General features: G+C 33.4%; 2 protein-coding genes across 29 annotated transcripts in view; one reads left to right on the forward strand and one right to left on the reverse strand.

The window, feature by feature from the left end:
- Nucleotides 1-11,028, forward strand: part of LOC100807255 (uncharacterized) — a 28,926-nt gene extending 17,898 nt beyond the window's left edge. For 7 of the 28 annotated variants that reach the window (XM_041017095.1, XM_041017094.1, XM_041017099.1 and 4 more), the window contains 13 exons: nucleotides 95-210; nucleotides 4,060-4,348; nucleotides 4,436-4,648; nucleotides 4,748-5,003; nucleotides 5,145-5,837; nucleotides 5,935-6,188; nucleotides 6,276-6,443; nucleotides 6,518-6,790; nucleotides 6,881-6,976; nucleotides 7,073-7,623; nucleotides 8,247-8,999; nucleotides 10,643-10,789; nucleotides 10,878-11,028. In XM_041017095.1, the coding sequence (XP_040873029.1) occupies nucleotides 4,551-4,648; nucleotides 4,748-5,003; nucleotides 5,145-5,837; nucleotides 5,935-6,188; nucleotides 6,276-6,443; nucleotides 6,518-6,569 (1,521 nt within the window). In that variant the 5' untranslated portion in view covers nucleotides 95-210; nucleotides 4,060-4,348; nucleotides 4,436-4,550 and the 3' untranslated portion in view covers nucleotides 6,570-6,790; nucleotides 6,881-6,976; nucleotides 7,073-7,623; ... (1 more) ...; nucleotides 10,643-10,789; nucleotides 10,878-11,028. Of the gene's footprint in view, nucleotides 1-94; nucleotides 211-4,059; nucleotides 4,349-4,435; nucleotides 5,004-5,144; nucleotides 5,838-5,934; nucleotides 6,189-6,275; nucleotides 6,444-6,517; nucleotides 6,791-6,880; nucleotides 6,977-7,072; nucleotides 7,624-8,246; nucleotides 9,000-10,642; nucleotides 10,790-10,877 lie in introns of all 28 variants that reach the window. The other 21 variants (XM_014778049.3, XM_014778038.2, XM_041017107.1 and 18 more) reach the window with 21 other exon arrangements.
- Nucleotides 11,029-13,909: 2,881 nt separating this feature from the next.
- Nucleotides 13,910-22,871, reverse strand: LOC100807789 (protein indeterminate-domain 5, chloroplastic). The gene is made up of 4 exons (XM_003530266.5): nucleotides 22,239-22,871; nucleotides 21,426-21,822; nucleotides 17,570-18,631; nucleotides 13,910-14,141 (listed from the first exon to the last, which is right to left on the reverse strand). Exons 1-3 carry the CDS (start codon nucleotides 22,390-22,392, stop codon nucleotides 17,581-17,583), a joined length of 1,602 nt encoding a protein of 533 aa, XP_003530314.1. The 5' UTR covers nucleotides 22,393-22,871; the 3' UTR covers nucleotides 13,910-14,141; nucleotides 17,570-17,580.
- Nucleotides 22,872-23,941: the final 1,070 nt, after the last annotated feature.

Raw genomic sequence — 23,941 nt, forward strand, 5'->3', positions numbered from 1 at the left:
GGTTCCCATTTTATCTTGGTTTTGAAAACAACTACAATCCAACTTCAATTACTAACAATGACTTTGAATATGTTACAAATTTCCTTTGTTGTAGGCCAAGTTCGCGCAAAAAGTTACGAAGTTAATTATTGTTTCACAAGCATCAGAGTTTTGGAGTTGAGTTTTGCTGTGATCCCACCCGTACTTGTTCTTGTTGACCGAACTTGTGTGGTATGTATTCGTTTGACTCAGCAATGATAATTTCATGGTTATTTATATATAAATTTTGTGTTACATAACCAATTATGTGCATTTTGAGTGAACCTAGTTTCATGTTTGAGATTTTATACAACGATTAATACAGATAGTTTGGATTAATCACTGTATGGAATCTTGAATTGTCCATTTGGACAGTTTGAGAGGACAATCTTTTATTGTAGATTAATACTTATATGTTGTTTGTCTTTTCTTAAATTTGTTGAAATTTTGGTATACTACATTTCACTTTGTTCTTCGAGTGCATACTTGAATGCGTTGCATGAATACATGCACCCGCTTTCATCTCGTGTACTTAGAGACATAGGTGAAATGCTGCCGAAATTTCAACAAATTTAGAAAAGACAAATAACATATACGTATTAATCTACTAATAAAAGATGTCTTCTTGAATGGGATAGGGCCACACCTCTAATGAAAAAAGTGAGGTTTACATGCATGTTACATAACATGATAATGTATGACAGCAAAGGGAAATCATGGATCGAAGTTGGATGCAAGCATCACGCATCAGTGATGAGTATGAGAATGAAGTTGAACAATTCCTTCAATTTACTGAATTGGATGCACCATTTTTGTGGGGTAAATACTTTTGTCCATGTGTGACATGTGCGAATGGGAGACACCACGTAATAGCTGAGATAAGAACGCATTTTATATGTCACGGGATCACTCCAACTTACACAAGATGGATATGGCATGGGGAATTGCTAGAGAACCCATCAATCTCTCAGACAAACCTAGTTGATGTGGACATGGGAAACCGTATAGAAGACATGATTCGTGATTTGGGACAAGACGGATTTCAACAAGCACATGCTCCTTTGTATGACAAAATAGAAAATGATTCAAAGATGCCTTTGTATCCAGGGTGCACAGCATTCACAAGGTTGTCAGCGGTATTAGCTCTGGTCAACTTGAAGGCTCAATTTGGCTGGAGTGATAAAAGCTTCACCGAATTGCTGGTCCTGCTAAAAAAATTGCTTCCTGAACAAAACACGTTGCCAAAGAGTCAATATGAGGCAAAAAAGATTTTATGTCCAGTGGAAATGTCGTACCAGAAAATCCATGCATGTCCAAATGATTGAATTTTGTACAGAAATGAGTTTGCAGAGATGCGCAATTGCCCTACATGTGGTGTATCATGCTACAAGCCTAACATTGAGGACTTGATTGATGATATTTCCCCTAATAACACTCGTCCAACAAAGGTTTGTTGGTATCTTCCAATAATACCAAGGTTTAAGCGCTTGTTTGCAAATGGAGATGATGCTAAAAACTTGACGTGGCATGTAGGCGGGAGGAAAAGTGATGGATTGCTCCGACATTCGGCTGATAGTCCGCAATGGAAACAGTTTGATTCCTTGTATCCTGATTTTTGGAATGAGCCTATAAATCTAAGGGTTGCTCTTGCTTCGGATGGAATGAATCCATCTGGTAACTTAAGTATCAATCACAGTTCATGGCCTGTTTTGCTCATGATTTACAACCTCCCTCCTTGGTTGTGCATGAAGCGAAAATACATAATGCTCAACATGATGATAGCGGGTCCAAGACAGCCAGGGAATGATATTGACGTGTATCTTGCTTCATTGATCAAAGACCTGAGGAAATTATGGGAACACAGGGTTGATGTCTGGGATGGTTATTTGCATGAGACTTTTACGTTGCGTGCAATGGTTTTTTGCACCATAAATGACTATCCAGCATATGGCAACTTAAGTGGATACAGTGTGAAAGGTCATTACGCATGTCCTGTATGTGAGAAAGGTACTGCCTTCGTCCAACTAAAACATGGAAAGAAGACTGTATACACAAGGCATCGAAGATTTCTGAAATAGTATCATCCGTATCGGCGTTTGAAAAAAGCTTTTAATGGATCTCAGGAACATGAAACTGCGCTGCAACCATTACAGGGCAAAGAAGTTTATGATCGCGTGAAGGACATCATAAATATCTTTGACAAGACACAAAAAAAAACCTCCAACTGACAAAAACATATGGAAGAAAAGATTCATTTTCTTTGATCTTCCATACTGGTCTGATCTTCATGTTAGACATTATATAGACGTGATGCACGTGGAGAAAAATGTTTGTGATAGTTTAATTGACACCCTTCTTAACATTAAAGGCAAAACAAAGGATGGTTTGAAGTATCGTCAGGACTTGGTTGAAATGGGTATAAGAGAGCAGTTGCACCCAATATCACAAGGTTCACGAACATATCTACCCCCAGCATGTCACACGATGTCAGCAAACGAGAAGAGGAGTTTTTGTCATTGTTTGCGTATGCTTAAAGTTCCACAAGGATACTCTTCAAATATAAAGAGCCTTGTGTCGGTCAATGATTTGAAATTGGTTGGGTTGAAATCTCATGATTGTCATGTACTAATGCAACATCTATTACCTGTAGCGATTCGGGGAATCTTGCCTGTCAAAGTTCGGGTTGCCATAACACGACTGTGTTTTGTTTTTAATGCTTTTGTAGCAAAGTCATTGACCCAGCAAGATTGGATGAGTTGGAGGAGGAGGCTGCCATTGTCCTTTGTCAAATGGAGATGTATTTTCCTCCATCATTTTTTGACATAATGGTGCATTTAATTATTCATGTAGTGGGGGAGATCAGAAGTGTGGGCCTGTTTTCCTCCGGTGAATGTATCCAATTGAATGTTACATGAAAGTGTTAAAGGGGTATACGAAGAATCTACACCGACCCGAAGCTTCAATTGTCGAAAGGTATGTTGCTGAAGAGTGTATTGAGTTTTGCTCCCAGTACATTGAATGTGCTCAACCTGTCGGCCTTCCCGAAAGTCGCCATGATTGGACACCTGGGGGTAAGGGTACACGAGGATTCAACGTCATCACAATGACTCAGCACAAAGTCTCACAAGCGCATCTATATGTATTAAACAATACAGCAGAGGTGTTTCCATACATTGATGCTCACTAAAAAAAACTCACTGAAATGAACCCAAAAATGAACATGAGGAGGATTTTGCAAGAGCATAATAAAGCTTTCATTAACTGGTTCAAGGAAACTATATTTCCTGACGACGACGCCTTCGTGACTTTAAGATTGTTAGCTGTTGGGCCAAATCTAAATGTACCTACTTGGAAAGGGTATGATATCAATAATTATTCATTCTACACGAAGTCAGGAGATGACAAAAGCACAATGCAGAACAGTGGTGTGACTGTTGATGCCAACTCCGATCACTTTTCTAGTGCATCAGACAACAATCCAATTCGAGCATCGATGCCTTACTTTGGAGTTATTCATGAAATCTGGGAGCTTGACTATACTAAATTTAGAGCTGTTGTGTTTAAGTGTAAGTGGGTCAATGGCAATATTGGTGTCCGTCAAGATGAATTTGGATTTACCTTAGTAGACCTAAATAAGGTGGGTTATATGGACAAACCTTTCATTATGGCACAACAAGCAAGATAGGTGTTTTACGTCCAAGATCCTTGCGATTCAAGATATTCAGTGGTTCTTCAAGGCAGACCAAGTGGTTTAAATGACACACATGATGGTTCCACACTTGACATTTGTGAAACTACACCTTTTTCCACAAAAATTCCTTCTACCAATGACTCATTACACGTTGATGAGGTGCTAGCAAATCGTAATGATCATGATGAAGGACTATGGGAAAACAATGTCAGTTAACTGTACCCTAGGATACTAATGTAAAAACCTATTTCCCTTCAACTTGTGTAATTTATACATGTTCATATTTCCATTTATATTACAATATGCTATTTGTTTGTCAGTGTTAACTGTTATTTGTTTTATTTGGACAGAATCATGGCAACACCACCAGCATCCCTTCCGCAGTCCAATCAGCAATTAGAGGCGATGTCTAGGAATACTAGACGATCCACATGGCTCAGGATGTTGACTAGAAGAACCTTGGATCAGCCGTGACCTATTGTCACTGTTGATGCTGTAACTGGGCGAGGATCGGGCCCCCATAAAGAGAAATTCCATAGCTATTTAGGTGTTGTAGCTAGAGAAAAAGTTCCAATTGTACATAACAATTAGAAGGATGTACCGGACACACTAAAGGAGCTAGTATGGAATGAGATTTTGGTAAGTGCAGTGTTGGTGACGTATAAAGTTTAAAAAATTTTAAATGTTTACTTTGATGCATATAGTAGTAAACAATTTGTCTTGCAGGCCAAGTTTGATATCCCAGAAGCCCTACATGCAAAGAAAAAGGTGATGTCAACTGTGGCCACTAGATGGAGACAGTTTAAATCATCCCTCACAAGTAAATTTGTGTTTAGTATTTATGAGGACCAACATAAAGAAGATCCTTCCGTCAAATATGGCTTTGATGCACAGATATGGGAGGAATTTGTGGCAACCCGCAAAACCCCTAATTGGCAGGTTAAATGTTATGTCTAAAAAAATTTTGAGTTATATCATTGTAAAGACAAATTAATTTGAAGTCCTTCCAACACTATATGTTAAACCACTGGGAATTAGGAAGAAGATGCAGGAAATCCAAAAGAATAATGACTGTCCCCATTTGCTTTCCCGCGGGGGATATGATTTGCTAGAAAAGAAGCTGTTAGACGAGAAAATCAAGAAAAGGCAACATGACGCATTGATGACTGAAAATCCAGCACTCATTGAGGACCTCCCATCTCCCATTCAAAGACATGTCAAGTGGAAGATGGCACGCACGAACCGATATGGGATGATGACATCTAAGGCTGCTAGACAAATTGCTGATAAAATTGTCAGTTCCAACTTCAATTTGGATTACAACAATTTCAATTTTGGATTAAATGTCACATGGTGTTTTACATATAATTACTACTTTTTATGTTGTTTACAATGATAGGGAAGTCTAACGATGTGAAATTTGTTCTTCATGTAGGACTCGTTGAAAGAACAAGTGACACAGGGTGAGTTTGTCCCCCAGGGTCGTCAAGATATACTTAACACGACCATAGGAATACCAGATCATGGAGGTCGTGTTCGTGCAGCTGGGTCTGGGGTCACAATTAGTCAATACTATGGGAGGACATCACGTGCCTCAACTACCTCATCCATATCATTCACCAAAGAACAGTTAGTTGAAATAGTAGTGACCATTAGGGAACAAGTCAGGAATGAGATTGAAGAAGAAAAGAAGCGAAGTCTACACGCTTGGAAAAACGAGCTGAAGGATGCCATCATTACTGACATATTTAACGGAGATAAGGTCTCAGCACCGGCTAATTTTGACTTAAATGTGTTAGGTGCACGCGTGAGCACTAAGGAGAGCAATGCTGAAATTGTTGTGAACCCTTCTGGGGAAGAACATGTTGGTCGTGTAACACCGCCTATGGGGTTGTACGTCCAAAGTCAAGATTGTACAAAGCTGGTGGCGTTGGGAAAAATTCATGATGGACCATCTACCATACATTGCGTAGCATATGCAGATGATGTCGTAAGGGTTAGTGTCGAAAAAGTAATTGATGGTGAAGCTGAAGTTCCATTAGCGACATCAGAAATTAAGTATGTGAGAGATGTCGTTAACACATTCATTGCATGGCCATTGCCTTTGGTAAAACTGGTATCAAATGAGGTAGTATACTTTATGTTCTGCAAATTAGTATCTTTTCAACAGTATATTCCAAACTTTTGAACATTCCTATAATGAATACTTTTGTTGCATGATATAGCATTCAGGAATCACTCCAGACAAAGCTGCCAATGCTGCCGAATTAAACAATGATGTTCCTAAACAGGACCCCTTGCATGAGTTGATTAAGACCCTTGTTGAGATTTACGACAAGCCTGTGGAGTTTGTGTGGGATCTTACTAAATTTGGGATTCCAAATGTAAATTCATTGTTGTTCTTAACGTATACTAATGTCAGTGAAATAACATCAGGTGAAAAATGCTTGAACATAGCCATACTTCAATTTTGGACCATGTAAGTAAAATCCATTCGTCACTATGAAATCCATATTGCTATGACATTTACGTGATCTTCAGTTATTTTATGACATGTGCAAATTAGGTATATGAATGAGTGGAGTAATGGCTTGGGTCATCGATCGGTGTATGGATTCCTTGAGCCTCAATCTATACACAATGCAAAGGATAGACGTGGGCAATGTGAAGAATATATTGAAAAATGGCTTAAGGAATCTCAACGACAACTGTACATAGGAGCTTATTTGAATGAGTAAGTCAAATTCATTTTGGCAATGCTGTAACTCATTTTGTCCTACTAATACATAACTGGTGTGCAAATTGCAGCGCCCATTGGCAAATGGTTGTGTTGTGTCCTAAAGACAATGTGGTGGTCTAGTTTTGTTTAGTGCGTAGAAGGCCTGATGTTCATATCAAAACTGCAATTAACAAGTTAAGTAATATATTTTTAGTCGTTTAACCTATTTTAAAGTTGGAGGCTACAATTCTGAACATTATATTAACATCATATTAATCTTCCAATGCAATGCATATAAGAAATTAAACACGACTGCTGATGGGAAAGTTCCTAAAACTGGACCCCAGTGGCTTGAACTGAAGGTTAGTCGAACTACATACAATGTTTGCAACTTCAAATGTTATTAATCATGTTCAGCCCTACATTCAATAGTTAATTTATTCTTCATGTAGACTCACATTCAACGCGGAGGCTATGAGTGTGGGTATTATGTGATGCATTGGATGTGGAACATAATTGGCGCAGAGTTGAAGAGTGATTGGAGTGTGGTAAATATTGTAGTCCGAAAACATTGACGGCAAATCGCCATATGTAGACTCATTTAAACTCATTTTCATTAATTGTTTGTGTTTGACAATGTGTAGTGGTTCGGTGATGGCTCGGCACTAGACCCGGAGGCGATCACAACATTACGTAAAAAATGGGTAGCTTACTTTTTGAAACTTAGAACCATCCAATGTACAAAGTTGTAATTACATAACATGTGGACATGAACTTTGTTTTACTGATGTAATTGTTTTGGTTGGGTTGAACAGTGTTGCTCCTTTAATGGTTATTATCTTTCAATTAAAATATGAATGTCTTAATTTCATTTTTGTATGCTCCAAAACACTTAAGTATACGCGTTGTATTTACTATTTTACAGGATATGTAGCGCCAAATGTAAGGTATGGTTAATTTTCATGTACGTTTTGTATGTGTAATTTGCTAGATTTGACAGTCTGCTTCATAATATTCTTTACATTTGTTCTTGTTTTCTAATATTCTTTTATTCACTCATAATTTTATGGTTGTTGAAGCTTTCACATTGTTGGTATTGTTAGAAAAAAATGGATGTAGGATTATGTCTTTGTAGGTGTTATCTTCATCTATGAGAGGTCGCAAACATACAATAGTTACTGCAGAGACCATCAAGGTAGAACATTTAAGTGCTTCAAAGTACTTGTGTGCAAATATGCTTAAATCCAATTTTGTGTTGATTGCTTAGTTGCGTAAGATTTATAGGCTTGGCTTAAGTTTTGGATTTTCCAATTAAACCATGTTAGAAGCCATTATTAGGGGTTGTGTTGTAAAACCAGGTCCTTGGCCAGTCCACTTAAACACGCTGACTCATTTTCAGTCAAACTCTTAACCCAGTAGATGGATTACACTAGATATTTCCAAATCCCATTAAAAGAAAATGCCAAATTTTATATTTATTAGTTCTGATTCATTCATGTGAAAACTATAAGTCATGATCTCATTTTTCTTCTAGGAGATTTGAATATCAGTATTGCTATCCAATTAAAATATGCTGAAAATAGAAACAAGCATGGAAAGACAAGGGTATGTGGTTTATATCAGTTTCTTAAGATGATTACCTAAATGCAGTATATAAAAGCAGGTTTGTTTGTCTTTTAGTCCCATTCTTCAGCTAGGCTTCATAGCCAAATGAAATAACTAAACCATATAGAATGAGGCATAGTGGAAAATGATTTACTCAATCAGAAAACATGTACAAATTTAAGCATTGGAATTCCACAATTTTGAGTTATGTAGGTGGCAATTGGAGTATTGGTATTTGCCAGTGACTGGTGGAAATGGCAATTGGTTAGATGGCAGAGTCACCTAGAGCTAACTGATCCCCTTTGCTTTAGTCTCAGTAGTGGAAGAACTGGTTGACCAGTGACCACTCCCAGCAGCAACAGCAGGTATAAATTGATTGATCCAGCCAGCCAAAAGCATAATTATCTTTTTTTTTTGTTTTCTTTAACCAAACAAGACTGAGAAAAAGACAAGATAAACATCCATTCTTGTTTTAGCAAAGTGGTATGTAGATAATCTATAATTAGCAAAATATTATACAGAGAGCATGAGCGAAAGATTGATTGTGCAAAAGCTTCCAACATTTTCTTATACAAAGAAAGACACAATTCCTTAGAAAATAACAATTGGGGGTACAAAGTACAATTCAGGCTTTGTTTTTTTCTAGTAGATAAGCTCGGGTAAGATAAGGCCTGGAAATTGAAACATTAAAAGAAATGTGTAGGGGAAAGGACAATGCCAAGTGTAGCGAAGGAGTACCCAAAATTGGTAAACATAAATACTGAAGGCAGTATGGTAATTGTAATGTTTGTAATTGTTTAATGTCTTTCTTAGCATTTGACTTTGTCTTTCTTAGCATCCCACAATCAGTTCTTCCAAAATAATTATTCCCACATGGCAGCATTGGATTACTTTGGAGTTAGACAGAGATATTTTTCTTCCCACATACGATGGAAAAATGGCCTAAGTGGTTAAGGGCCACCACAGGTATAGTTGTGCACGTAATTACATTAATTTGTAAACTTTTAACTACTTTTGCACCTCCTTCTTGGACAATCTGATATACTTTTGTTTGTATGAGTAACCACATCAAACAGGTTTTTTATATTTGTTTGAGAGTGTTGCCATGTGTGTTCTGTTAAAATAGCAATTGCCTTTCATGTTGAAACAATTTTTGTATTTGCATCTTCCGAGAAATCAGGTTGCTGTTATTGTTGATTAGACATGCTATTAATACTAACGGCAATTTCAACCTGAGTTTATTAAGCCACTATATGTCTATTTACATGTATATTTTTGTAACTGGTTTTTTAAGCCACTATATGTCTATTTACATGTGCAACTTCCAGAAAAGCAATTTACTTAGATAAAGAGAAGTTGGCTAGTTGTGTGATATGATGCAATGCCATTATTCTGTCTCACTGAAAGGTGCAGAATGCAATGTTCCACTCTGTTATGAGATGGTTATCTAAGGACATAGTGTTCAATTTTAATTTCTTCGTTATAATTATAAAAAACTGGCAGAATAAGGGCTCTCGACCCTGTTGTTGTGTTTACACTTTAGTTTTCTGTTTTTTTTTTTACTCATTCTCCTAATTGGGAGAGGTCTTTTGTTGACAAACCTACCTCAAAATCAAAATCTTCTTCTCAGGTCAAATTGTAAACTTGACCATGGTACTCAATAGGAATAACATCAGGGGCACAACCATTTGGAAATCTGAATCTCCTAAACCCTATAATAAAAACATTTGGAAATCTAAATATCCTTTTTTTGGTTGATCTAGGGGTCTCACTATCCTGCTGTCTTGTACCTCTGTAATGTGTACATCTCTTGATTTTCTTAATTATTTTTCCCCTTATTGTTAGGATTTTTCTTATTTACTTTTCTCAAAAAATTTAACAGTTATTTGTGTTTCATTACCCAAAAGCTTATCATCATGACTAGAGTAGACATTGTTACCTAGATTTTTTTTTTATGTTTATATTTTATCTCAATGGACTAGCAAATGGTTTAGTTGAAGATAGAAACCAATGGTGTCTTTTGATTTATGCAGCTAGCCTCACCTAGTGAAAAATACTTGATGGCTGCTTCATTATAAAAGATACAAGCTTTAGATACACAACTCAACTCTTAAAACAAAAAGAAGAGAACTTCCCTTCTATCAATGTTAATGTAGTTCATGTCATCTCTAGACCATTATTATCCTCAGAATGTCCTTATTCTTGATCACTTAAATTTGTTATTTGTGTTTATATCTATCATAGGGGAAATGAGGCATCACTTGTTGTCCTACCTGATTTGTTGATGGAGCTTGATAGTATGGATGATGTATGCCTTACTATTACTATAATCCTCTGGATTTAACATGGTGGGAGGAGTCAATATTTGTTCCTTTTCGTGTAGTACATGAGATTCTATATGCAACTAATACATTATTCCTTTTTCAAGTCAATATATGTAAAGTCAGTAGAAGTGACAATGTACCAGTGAGTTTCATTTTGATGCCATGCAGAGTTTAAATTCAATATGTCAATAATCCTTTTTGCATTTTGGTTCATAGCGCCCCTATGCCACTCTAGTTTCTCTTAAATCATGTTGGCTATTAATCTGAAAGCCTCATTTCTTTCAGGAAACAACACTACTTACTCTCATTGAAGGTGTTCTTGCTGCAAACATTTTTGATTGGGGATCTCATGCATGTGTGGATCTCTATCATAAAGGAACTATTCTTGAAATTTACAGAATTAGTCACAACAAAATGCAGAGACCTTGGCGAGTAGGTGTAGTTCAACATATTCATGATGAGGGTATTGATCTTGTGCATGGTTGATAGTTGAATATTGACCTAATTTTTTTCCATTCAGGTGGATGATTTTCATGCCTTTAAGCAAAGAATGCTAGGAACTGGGGACAAGAAACCACCCCTACATAGAAGAGCTTTACTTTTTGTGGACAATGCAGGTGCTGACACAATTTGGATTTTGTTTAAAAAGAAACAATATTTAAGGATAAAAATTATTATGACCAATTAACTTAACCTTTCTTCAGGTTGTGAGACAAAAGTTACCTGTTAAATATAATTATGTTAATTGTTAATATAAATAAGTTACCTGTTAAATCTAATTATGTTTATTGTTAATTGTTAATATAATTAAGTTACAATATTTTAACAACTGTTAAATGACTATTTGTATTCATAATCATTATTTATCATTTTGTAGCTTAAGATTAATATAAATTTAAATTAAGTAAAATGATAATATATACTACACAAATTTATATACTTTCAGCTTATTAGTAGATTTTACTTTATTTATTATTATATTATATTATGTTTAATTATTGTTATTTATTAATCTCATCAGGTTACATTTCAAATACTGGTTGATAATTATTTATCATTATCTTGCTTATTTATATAATATTAAATTAAGTAAAACCATAATTTATAGCACAAAAATTATATTTACTTATCATAATAATTAGTTGACAATAATAATTTATAAATTTCAAGCTTATATTAATTACGTTTATATTTAATTTGTAATACAATAATCAACATTTTTAATAGAAAAAAAAATTAATCTACATCGGTGCTTACAATAGCAACGACATAGTTGGCCATGCATTCAACGGCGGTCGTTGCCGGTGCAACGACGTAGTAAAGGGTACCTTGAACGCTATATATTACTATGTCGGTGCCGCCATAGCCCGACCTTAAAAGCTTACGTTTCAATGTCGTTAATGACATCGACAACGTCTTCGAAGGCTGCAACTACGGCCGTGAAGTTATCCCCGTCGCACGAATCACGTCCTTCTAAAATGGTGTTTAGAGACCGTCATAGATTGGCCGGAGGTCTACGACGACGTCGCATTTAAAGACAGTCGTGCACTGTTGTTGAACGCCGACAAGGACCGACGTTGAACGACTTTTTTCTAGTAGTGAAATGCTTAAATTGGTGAAGTTTCAAATGAGAAGGGCTCAGGATAAGATGAAACAGCTAGCAGATAAGCATAGATCTGATAAAAAATTGCAGATTGGAGATTTGGTTTATGTAAAGCTACATCCTTATAGATAGGTCTCTGTAGCTTTCAGAAGCAATGCTAAATTGGCCCCTAAATACTATGGTCCTTATCTTGTTCTTGATCAGATTGGTGCAGTGGCTTACAAGGTTCAACTTTTGCCTAATTCTTTGATCCATAATGTGTTCCATATCTCCCAACTTAAGAAGTTTATAGGGGAGGCATCAACATCTGTCAATTGTCCATGTACTAATGAAGAAATAAGTCACAAGGAGCCTGAGGTTATACTCGATAGGATGACAGTAAAAAGAGGCAACAAGGCGGTGACAAAAGTGCTCATTAGAGGATGCCACATGGGAATTTTACTATGATCTAAAGAAAAAGTTTCCAGAATTCAATCCTCGAGGTCAAGGATTTGCTTGAGAGGGAGGAATTGATGCAGGATCACTACTGTAATCTGTAATTAGATTGCAGATTAGATGATAATAGGAGGCTAAGGGAGTTAGTTAGTAGTGCCACATGTCATTAGGGAGTTAATTGTGTTAGGATTTCCGAGTGAGAAGTTTGTTAAGAGGTAGTTAGTAACAACTTGCTATATATAACAAGTTGCTCATTTACATTTTGAAAATTCCCAATATCTTTGTAATCCTTTGCATTCTTCATTCTATATCAATAATATCATAATGTCTTCTTGTTTGGGATTCTCTTCTACCTTTCTAGTTCTTCGATTTGATCCAAAATCCTAGTACTATATCAATGCCTAATCTTAATCCTAATAAAATGCCATTTTATTTGAAATGGTGTGATGGACACCAAGGTTAAAAATCTCAATATGAATGTAATAATTTTTTACACAAATTCATTGCCAAATTTATATTTAAGGTAATAATTAAAATTATCGATTTATTCAAGAAATTATTTATAAATTGATTATACATTTGATTATCGAATGCAAATTTATTTATGAATATAGCTTGATTAGTGCCACACCAAATTAAGAAATATGATTTAATTTGAAATCGAAATAAATGAAGTACACATTTCAGCACCATAATTATACAATTTACACGGAATACAAAATTACATACATTTGAAATCAGTTTAAGAATTATATTTCTATATATTAATTAAAAATGTTAGCTTTGTAACAAAAATAAAAATAAAAACTATAGCATTATAACCCAATAAGTACTTTTCATCCTAAAAATTTTAGATCCTTATACTAACATGAAAAAAAAAATTGAAAAAAGATACGGAGATGGTGATATTTATTAAAAAAATGACAGCTGAATTTTTCATCCTAACTTTTATATGTAATGAATTGACATTTAAAGAAGAAAAAAAAGAAGAACAGTCATATAACTAAAGTATAGAAAATGAAATTTAACATTATATTATAATATAATATGCTATTTAATTATATTTCAAATTTTATTTTTCTCATATATTATTAAAAAAACTATTTAACCATGCATGCCACGACCCTATATTCTAGTTATTCCATAAATATGCTCGACACAAATATGCTCCATACCTCTTTACTAATGATTTCATAAGCTTCCTATTTGGCTTGGTACGGCTAGAAATGATTCCTTTCTAGATATTAGTGAAATGAAGTTGCTGTATATGAATAAACAAGACTTTACTTATTTGCTATAAATTATGAATTGTTTTAATAGATAAAAAATGATGAGATTGTTCTTAAAATCTATCTAATAAAGTTATGCCAAAATATCTTTTTTTTTTGTCTAACTAAAAGAAAGAATGATGCATATATATATATATATATATATATATATATATATATATATATATATATATATATATATATATATATATATATATATATATATATATATATATATATATTGTCTAGTAACAAAATCTACTAAGTTAACTCATGAAAAATATGAAACAAGTTTTGTTTGGAATCCTAATACCAATTGCTTATGGTTCAACAGTATGATGATGCAAGGAAGTCAATTTCCATTTGTTTGAAAATGTTGACACTAGCTAGCCCTATACAGAAACTCCAATATGCTTCCATGTTGCTCCCGAAAACCGAAATAGATGATCAAATTAGTCAATGGAACAAGCTGATACCCCTGCAAAAATTAAACCAAAGTCGAATAATTGTAATTGTTATAGCATATAATAGGCTACGTACTGTCTGATAACAACACACTAAGTTTAAAAAAAAAAGAAAAAAAAAAAAACTCTGCTGATGATGAATAGATATTGTTGGCATTACATAACCTTATTTTTAGTCTCCATGGTTTCTGAAAAAAGAAAGAAAACAAAGAAAGCTTCTCGAAGCTGTGTTTCTTACCCAAGTTTCCCCACTCTCAAAAACATATTAAATTGAAGCAAATTAACAGTTTACAGTGCATTGAATCAAGCTTACTGTTGACTGTAGTGGTACCAGGGATATAGCCATTTGTAAAATATTTTTTCCCCTCTTTTATTTATTATTTTGACATGTCATTTACTATTGGTTTTCTTATTTAAATAAGAGTGTAATTAAGAAAAAGTAATTAATACAATAAAAAAGGAAAAAAGTAATTGATACTATTTCAAAATTTTAAAAGGACAGATAGATAAAATAATTTTTTTCTTCAAAAATATCAAATAAGAAAGCAAATGTAATAAGTATATTGACAAAATTTATGAATGTTACCTGCCCAGAGGAGTTACATGGATAGACAAATATTTAACATCATATCCATGGAGTAATAGTAAGAAATTACTTTTACTTTTTCTTTAAGAGAAGAAATTGCTATTACTTAGTCAAGGCTAATTTTTTTATTTTTTTTTACATAAGGGTGTAGAATAGTGGAAGGAAGAGAAAAAAAAAACCAAAAAAAAAAAATGATGGATACAAAAGGAATATAAAAGAAACTATGGGGTAGTAAAAAAGTTACTATTTAATACAAATAGTAAACAACTTAAAAATATTGCATATTAAGATAATTAGCCAATAAATATTAAAGACTTGTAAAGGGATCTATACTAAATATACCTAAATATGAAATGATATATATATATATATATATATATGACATGAGATAAAACCAAATATTTTGACTGACACTAAAGGTCTCGTCCATCCATCTCTTAGATACAGGGAGGGAGGGTACAATTTTCTTTTTCTTTTTCGAAGAGTTAAATATTAATTGAAAATAAATAACTGGGTGTCTGGTCAAATTTGATCGGAACATGTGATAACAAGTAATACAAATTCTTACGATACTCATTCTATCACCTGGGACCCCCCATTATATTATATTCTATATATCCAAAAATTAAAACATAATAGAACTTATCACTACTACGCTTCAAATTATATTATGTATAAATTTAATTCAAAACTATTATTTATATTTAAACTATGGATGCAATAAACTATTTGCTTACAAATCTTTAGTTAAGGTTGTTAGATACATTTATGACTCTTATTAAATTATTCTTGTCATTGCTTCCATGCATCAGTATCATAAGTGGTCCAAAATGAATCATGATTTTTATTCTGTTTGATTAATCTTGTTATAATAGGTCATTCTACATGGATCCTTCACCTCCTCTCATCAATTGCCCTTCGCCGTTTCCGTCGAAGGCGGCATTTTTTTCCCTTGCCACATTCACTCTTCTCTCTGGCATTTTTCTCCGTAGGAGTTATGAATGATATGAAGTAATTTTGAAATTGTTGGATGTGAAATTTTGGTGGTTTGAAAGGGACATGATGTCACTGCCGAAAGGGAGGAGAGAGAGGGCGTTTGCTACTGAAACAGAGGACTGGACTGAGAGGAGGGAAAGGGAAAGAGAGAGGGAGAAAAAAGAAAAAATTAAAGGAGGGAGAAAAAAATCTAATAGAGAGAGTGTACATAGCTGTGTGAATTACATAAATTTAATGGTATATAGAAGTGATCCATTATAAACCACATGACATGCTTGTCCAGCACAACCTTAGTCACTGGAATATAGAAATTTTAAAATAAGACTACATGCAAAATAAAAATAAAAAAGACTGCTTGTATAAATCATATGGATAGAATAAAATTGTAATTCACTTAAATCAGTTATAGTTTTTTATCAATCAAAATATTTAAAACCCACTAAATTAATTATTCAAAAAAAGAATTATTTTATAACTCTACGAAACTTCAAATATACATAAGCTGTTAAAGTAATTTTAGTTACTTGGAATTTTATAAAATTTAATTAGTAAGATCAAAATTAACATATCTTTCAAGTTTAAAAAGTTAATAATTATATTTTGTATAGTTTTAAATATTGTTTGAGATTATATACAATATTTACAACTCAGTCTGTATTTTTTTTAATTAAAAAAAACAGAAGATTTATGAAATCAAAATGGGGATTATATTTACTGATTTGAAAAAAAAATTATTTTTTAAATGAGCATTTTCAGAAACTACTCATATTTTAATTAAAAAAATAATTTTTCATTCATTTATAAATTTGAACTAAATAAAATAACGCGTGGCTTTTAATAAATATTTTTTATAACAATGTAAAAGCTTTAAACTATTTCAATTCGTTCATTTTTATATTTTGATTTTTCTTTATTCATAGCGTTGTTGTGAAGCTAATTGTGACTGGAAAGAGAGAAAATGACACATAAGAAAAAGACCGAATAATAATAGCATCAAAGTTGATATGTTTGGCCATGCCCCTCCATTTAGGTTGAAGGACACTCGTGACTTGCCAACCCATATACTAAAATATCCAAAAATTAATGAAAAGGAGAAGACACTATTAGAAACAAAGTTCTGCACCACATCGCTGTCCACTCCACTCCATGCAAGACAATATGGCAGGATCAGAACACACACACCCCTTTCTTTGAAGAAAAAAAAAAATTGAAAAGCCGAAGAAGGATCATTTTGGTTTTTGAAAAAAAAAAAAATTATTTCACAGTTTCATGAAGTGTTTGTTTACCACTCCGAGAGAGAAGAAAAACAAGAGAGAAGTAAGGATTTAAATTCTCTCTGACCAACTTAACCATTCAATACAAAATCGAAGAGAAACCATATACGTATTGTTGGAATGAAAAGAAGATAGCTAGAGAGGGAAAAAAAAAGAGTAGAGAAATAAATTGTAATGACAAAAATAAATTAAAAATAAGACAGAAGAAAATATGAAAATATGTTGAATATTTTCCAAAAAAAAAAAACAAAACACTTGTGAAAGGGAATCTAGTTATTTCATTTATTTTTCACGTGTTAAACACCTTAACTGCAGTAGAAAGACTTGTGTAATTCTGAAGTCGGCAGATGTAAAAATTAAAATTGTTTTTATGAATTATAACTATCAAAATATAATAATAGAACCATTTTTTCTTTTTAATTTAAACTTATATTTTTAAGATATATATATATATATATATATATATATATATATATATATATATATATATATATATATATATATATATAATGCGCAATCATGCTTTAATAATTAGACAACAATAATAAATTGTTAAAAGGTGAGAAACTTTTATGTTATGACGTACCTTTTTGTACTTCACTGAAAGTTGCCATCACTTCCGAAAGATTGACCTGACGGCGCAGCATTATTATTATTTGTCTCTGATTCCAAAGAACTCACCAAGTTAAACCCTTCTCGTTGTTGTTGTTGTTGCTGCTGCGCAACTCCTAGAAAGTCCCTTGTGAGCCTATCAGAGCCTCCAACACCGAGTTTTTGTTCTTTGTTCATGCCACCATGATGATCATATGCTTCAAACCCTGAAATGTCCATCATTTCCTGAACACTGTTGTTGAAGATTGTTGCATAGTTTCCAGCACCACCACCGAGTTGCCTCTGATCAGATTTTGATGCTAAGCTTCTAAGAATAGAGGAGGCACTAGGGTTGTTATTGGTGGTGTTGTTGTTGATGATGTTGTGGTTGCTTGAACTTGTTGAACCCATTTGAGCAGCTTTTTGAAGCAGTGCTGTTGCGGACATGTGAGAAATGTTGGTGTTTTGAAGGGAATTAGTGCTGAAGAGAGAAGGGGCAGTGGTGGTGGAGTTTGCTTGGTGATCAGTGCCAATGTTCATGGTGCTTTCTGAGAAGAAATTGGACTCTTCAGCCGTGTTGAATTGTTGTTGTTCCTCAGAATAGTTGTTGTTCTTGTTGGCACGGTTGGATAGAAAAGGAAGGTTGAAAAAGTTGGAGCCAGAAGGGGCATTGTTGTTGTTTAGGTCAGATAATTGTATTAGTCCTTGGAATGGCTTGTTTGAGTCATGGTAGGTTTGGTTTGGTTCTTGCATGAAGAATGGTGGGGTTTGCATGGAAGGTCTAAAGGGTGATGATGAGGCAATGTTTGGTGGGAGAATGTGGTCAAATTGACCAGTCCTTGGTGCACCACCAAAATGCAATAGGTCACTAGATTGATGGTTTTGGTCATGGATTGAAGGGATTTGTGGACCCATTTGAGATAAGCCTAAGGATATGTTGTTGCTGTTTCCATATAGTTGGTTGCTAATGGCACTGCTCAGGTTTGGTGGCTGATCTCTGGCACTTTCTTGTGCCAAAGCATCACAGAAGGCTCTGTGAGTGATGAAACTGTCTCTTCTGCAATGAAAAAAATAAATAATTTAATCCTTTAAGATATATATGATATGATATCTTAGGTAATACACAATAGAGATTAGAGAGTCGTAAAAAAAAAAATAGAGTTGCTATGATATTCAACTAATCTAAAACTATTGGTACTACTATTTTTTGAGCTAATAATTGAATGAGTTTAGCCACACCACCAAAACTCCTAAATTTCCAAGGTACTATAATTTTTTTCTCATACTATATATATTACAATAGAATACTTTTAAAGGAAAAATAAAGTGGGTGAAAGAAGGGTTAGGTTGAGCATCTTACGTATATTGTAATTTGTAACTTACCAGATTCTTTTAAGATAATAAAATAAACTTTAACTTATGTTTATATGTATGATGAGTAGTGTAAATTATTTTCACATAAATACTTAATAGGAAATCACTATATTGACATACCATATTAATTGTCCCTAGAACCATTTTTCTTCTTTTACCAACTTATAAATATTACAATTTACAAATAAAGGGTTGTCAGTAGCTGAAAAAGGTTTAATTAAATAATTGTCTGTGGTTTTCTGACGTTGTTCATAGAAAACATCGTAAATTAGATTTAAAAAATACACATTTATTTAATAAAACATTTAAAAAATTAATATTTATTGAATAAAACATTTAAAAGAGAATACGTATTTATTTAATGAAACATTTGATTGACTAGAGAAATGCAGAAACTGATGACGTTATGTATTTAAAAACATTATTCATTGCCGATGTATTCAGACAAATTCTTATAATTGAGTTGGAATAACGTTTGTATCACACTCAATTTTTTTTTGTACATATCTTATCTCTATACTCTCATTTATGGTAAAATAGAGAGAAAAGAGGGAACTTTAATTAATTGTAAGTTTATATCCCTTTCCCTTTTACCATAAATAGCAATTCAGGAATTGGCCTGGTATAAAAAAAAATTAAAGTATAAAATATCATTTAAGTTGTAAAAGTTTTGTTGGAATGATATGTATATAGTTGAACTCTAGGGAATTTTCAGAAGGCTTGGACTATATTTATTCTTAAGAAATAAATTAATAAGTTACTACATGAAATCAAATTAACCGCTCACAGAACACTCCTACAAAAAAGTTGGCTATCAAAACTGTTAGTGCTGTCAAAGATCCCTGAAATTTATAGGAGAACTTGGCACTCCCTAGCAAAACACAACACAAAATCACTTAAAAGGAAAATCTTACTAATAATAATTCATAATGAGCCCGAGGACAAAAATTTGCGTGTACTTGTGAAACGAGTAGCTAATTAAAGAAAAGAACAATGTGATTCTGTGAATGACACTTCAAGTGATTAAGAAAATGTGTAAAGATTACGAAAAAGACAACTTAGATATAAATGATGCAGGTGAAATAACTTGACTAAAAGACTTGTCAAAATTAACTAAATGCCCCATTTCAAGAAATTGATGTTCAATAAATGAAACTGGAGAATGTGTATAACGTCTGCCAAAGTTAAGTTTTCAATCAATCAAGATCCAAATTGAAGGCTTGTGTTCAAACGGATTCTAATTTTTCTTAATGTGTCTAGAAATATATATACATAAATACACAGACACACGTGTGTTTGTGTATAATATATACATATATACAATTTGTTTCGGTTCATTTTGTTTAGTTAATATAATTCCAAATCTACCATAATTGTGAAATATCCGTTTTGTACTTATTTTGACTGCAGTTCTGAACCAAGCATGACCACTAGCTAGCTCCACCAAGTTTAACATCATCAGATAATGTCAAGGAAAAAAGAAAGGAAAAATAGTGCAAGCATGAAATGAAGGAGTTTGTTATGGCCTGACGTTATCATGAAAAGGAGCACCTGCAAGAGAACACAGCACTGAACACATCTTGCCAATTCACAAGAGAACAAACCCTCCTAACAATAACCACACTGCACTAGGGCCCCTTTCTTTCTACACAGCAAAACAGCACGTGAATAGGAAAATTAAAGGAAAACATTTCATAACCCACACTCATTCATGCATGTATGCAAGTAAAGAGAGAGAAATTATTTTCCTAAACACAAATAGATAGGTGTAAGAATAAAATTCTGAAGGTTTGAATTAAAAAATAGCTAAATGTGCGAAAACCAGCTGTAATTTTTGGATAAAATGAGAATATTAAAGTTTTTTTTTAATTTTAATATTGTTAGAGAGAGAGAGAGAGGAGGTGACCCTAAGAGAAATTATTATATATAATCTTTATGCGATATATTATTAATTCTTTTTTTCGTAAATTAATTATGTTATGTGGAAATTGATCCAACCATATAATAATTTATTGTGCCGTAAACTGTTCTTCCTTGTGCTTTTTTCTGATTCTCAGAGATTATTCACGTGGGGGATGTTTACTTTCACTTCACTTGGCCACCATGCCAAATATATATAAGAAAAAGATGACAAAGGAAACCATACGAGAGAGGGAAAGAGAGGAAAGAATCTGAATCAATTGGAAGGAAGCCAAACTCAATAGGAAAAAAAAAAAAAAAAAGCATCTCAGCCCTTTTCCTCACTATAGTCACTTGAAGAATCTAATAATAATAAGCCTTAACCCCAGACAAAACAAACCTAAATCAAACCAAACACTAGTACTTCTTCCTTCCAATGTGATCATGACACCAATTCTCTGTTACATGCTAGCAACTAGAATTGCGTCAATAAAAAATAATGCTATAAGTAAAAAACAAATATTTTTTTAAATGTCAATTCGTCATATAATTAAGTTGTGAAATGTTTTTACACAAACCTGGAGAAGAGGGTGCCACAGTCACATCTATACTCTCTAGTGCCACAGGTTTTGGAGTGTGCCTTCCAATCTGATTGAACAGCATATTTCTTGGAGCACTTATCACACTTCCACTTCTTCTCACCATGTTTGCGAGAGTAGTGTTTCTTAATGCCAGTGAGGTCTCCAAGGGCTCTTGAAGGGTCATGGTGAACACATGTGGGCTCGGGACACAGATAAACCTTTCTCTTTGGCTCTTTGTTGGTCTTTTGCTTTAGCTTCCAAGGCAAGTTGTGTCCTCTTCTGTGCAGCTGTAGGTTTTGCTCTCTTTGGAACCCTTTATTGCACACTTCACATAAAAACCTGTTTGTTGCCATTAGGGTCTTGGGAGATAGTGCTATCACCTCCGCATCTGGATCTGCATACACACATGTTCCCATTCCCAAAACGAAAAAAAAATATTTTAAATAATGCCAAACAATAAATTATTAGAAAATTCACGATTAAAAAAATATATTAAAGAGCGCAATTAATTTTTTTGAAAGCTTGAAGACAAAGCCAAAGGTTTCTGAGACATACCCTTTTAATTAATTTCTATGTTGCATTTCACATTTATGTTTCAAAGTTAGGATTAGGAATTAGGATTCCCCCACCCCAGATAGGGAATTACATATACATAATTGGAAAAAAAAATTATGAGAATAATGGGTGGCCTAATAAAATGTTTGTAGACATGAAACAAAAAAAAAAGAAGAGAAAATCAATTCATTTAATTGATGGGAAATGAATCAAAGATAATTAGACATTTTTGTACAAAAAATTTAAGATACTTGCATGGTGTTCCTGGTTGGTTTCTTCTTTTCTTCTGGGGTGGTGCAGCTGGAGTGGTTGATGATGATGGTGTTGAGGAATGCTGCTGCTGCTTCATCTGATTCTGATCCTCTTCTCTGATTGCAAAAAGAGATGCTGCAGAAAAAGGTGCTGCCATATCTTATAAAAAAACCCTCTAATTGACCTTCTTCTCAAAGTGTTTCTTTTCCTTCTTGGATTTGAAACCTTACACCTAAATTAGAATTCTGGAAAACCCACATGCAGTTTGAGTCCTTCAATTCTTATCCCCAATCTCAAAACTCAAAGGCAAGGGAATTTCAATTCTCTTGGACCCTACAGAGAACTAGAGAAGAAAATCTAAAGGGAAAATTTTTTCAAGAAAAAAAAAAGAAACTTTTGAAGCAGAGAAGAGAGATAGGAATTGAAGAGGAAGAAGAAATGGGAAATTGAATCAACCCCCCATCATGGCCACTTGATATGAATTTTTCTCCCAAGTTGGCCTTGTTTTAAATGAGAAATTTTGAGGTAGAAGTTTTGTGAGTCTCTTCCACTGATTTGGTGTCATGCAGATACACCAACACATATGGACACACAATTTTACTTAATTGTTTCTTTTTTTTTTTTTCTTCAAACTTTATTCCAGATTTGGCTCAATGCTTTTTCAGCAATAAATGAAATTTTAATTGCAATATTGCAAATTGATGTGTGAGAGAGAAAGAAAGGCCTACGGCACTGTGGACCCAATCCTTAGTCACATAACGACATGAGATGTGTGTAAGCAGCATGAAATGAAACAGCTATACCTCTCTCTATTTCTTGTTTCGCATATTCTGCTCACTCTCAGACAAACTTTCACTAATCACTCAGCCCCACTATGGACCCTACGAAAATTCATAAGCAAAAACAAATAAAAAGGTGATAAACTGAAACTGCGTGTGTGTATATACAAAAATTGATCCATAAAACAAAGAAGCTACCATGTTGGAAGTGATAAGAAAAAAGTATTAAGAGGGCTATATCTTTATAAATGAATTCATCTACATCAACTCAGAATAATTGAAGTTCAATATGTAACTTTCCAATACAGAAAGTCTCTGACAATAATGGCAATGGTAAAAATTAAATATATAAGTATTTCTTTTAAAATTCTTGGTATTTATAAGTCATGTTGTACTCTCTAACTTAAATTAAGTCAAATGAATTTATTTAAGCAGATAAAATTCTCCCCAGGCCAATACTTTTATATACAATGCACCTAAATAGTGTCTCAACTAAAGTTTTAATTTTATTTAAAAGATACACTATTTAAAACATGTCGGTTTATGCGTTACATTCAATTGGTTCATGTTTCAAAGCACCGCTTTGTGAGAAGTAATAATTTTTAACTTTAACTTTAACGGTCGTTTGAGGGGTCCAAAATAGAAAAAACAAACACACTCTTTAAATAGACACGAGTTAACAAATAGGAGCTTAAATTATTTAGCAGATCTCTCTACTATTTAAGAATTTTCAAAGAAATTCATAATCTATTTTTTTAATTGAATCCTTATGTAAATGTATGCATGTGATTAATTTTGAATGCTTGAAATAGTTAGAAAATGAAATATGATAATTTAAAAATAATAAAAGCTTAATAAAAAATTATATAATTAATAAACCAATTAAAAGAACTATTTTGGACTGTTTAAAAATTCTCAATTAGTTGG

The sequence above is a fragment of the Glycine max genome, chromosome 7 (genome assembly GCF_000004515.6).
Source record: "Glycine max cultivar Williams 82 chromosome 7, Glycine_max_v4.0, whole genome shotgun sequence".
NCBI classification, from domain to species: Eukaryota; Viridiplantae; Streptophyta; class Magnoliopsida; order Fabales; family Fabaceae; genus Glycine; species Glycine max.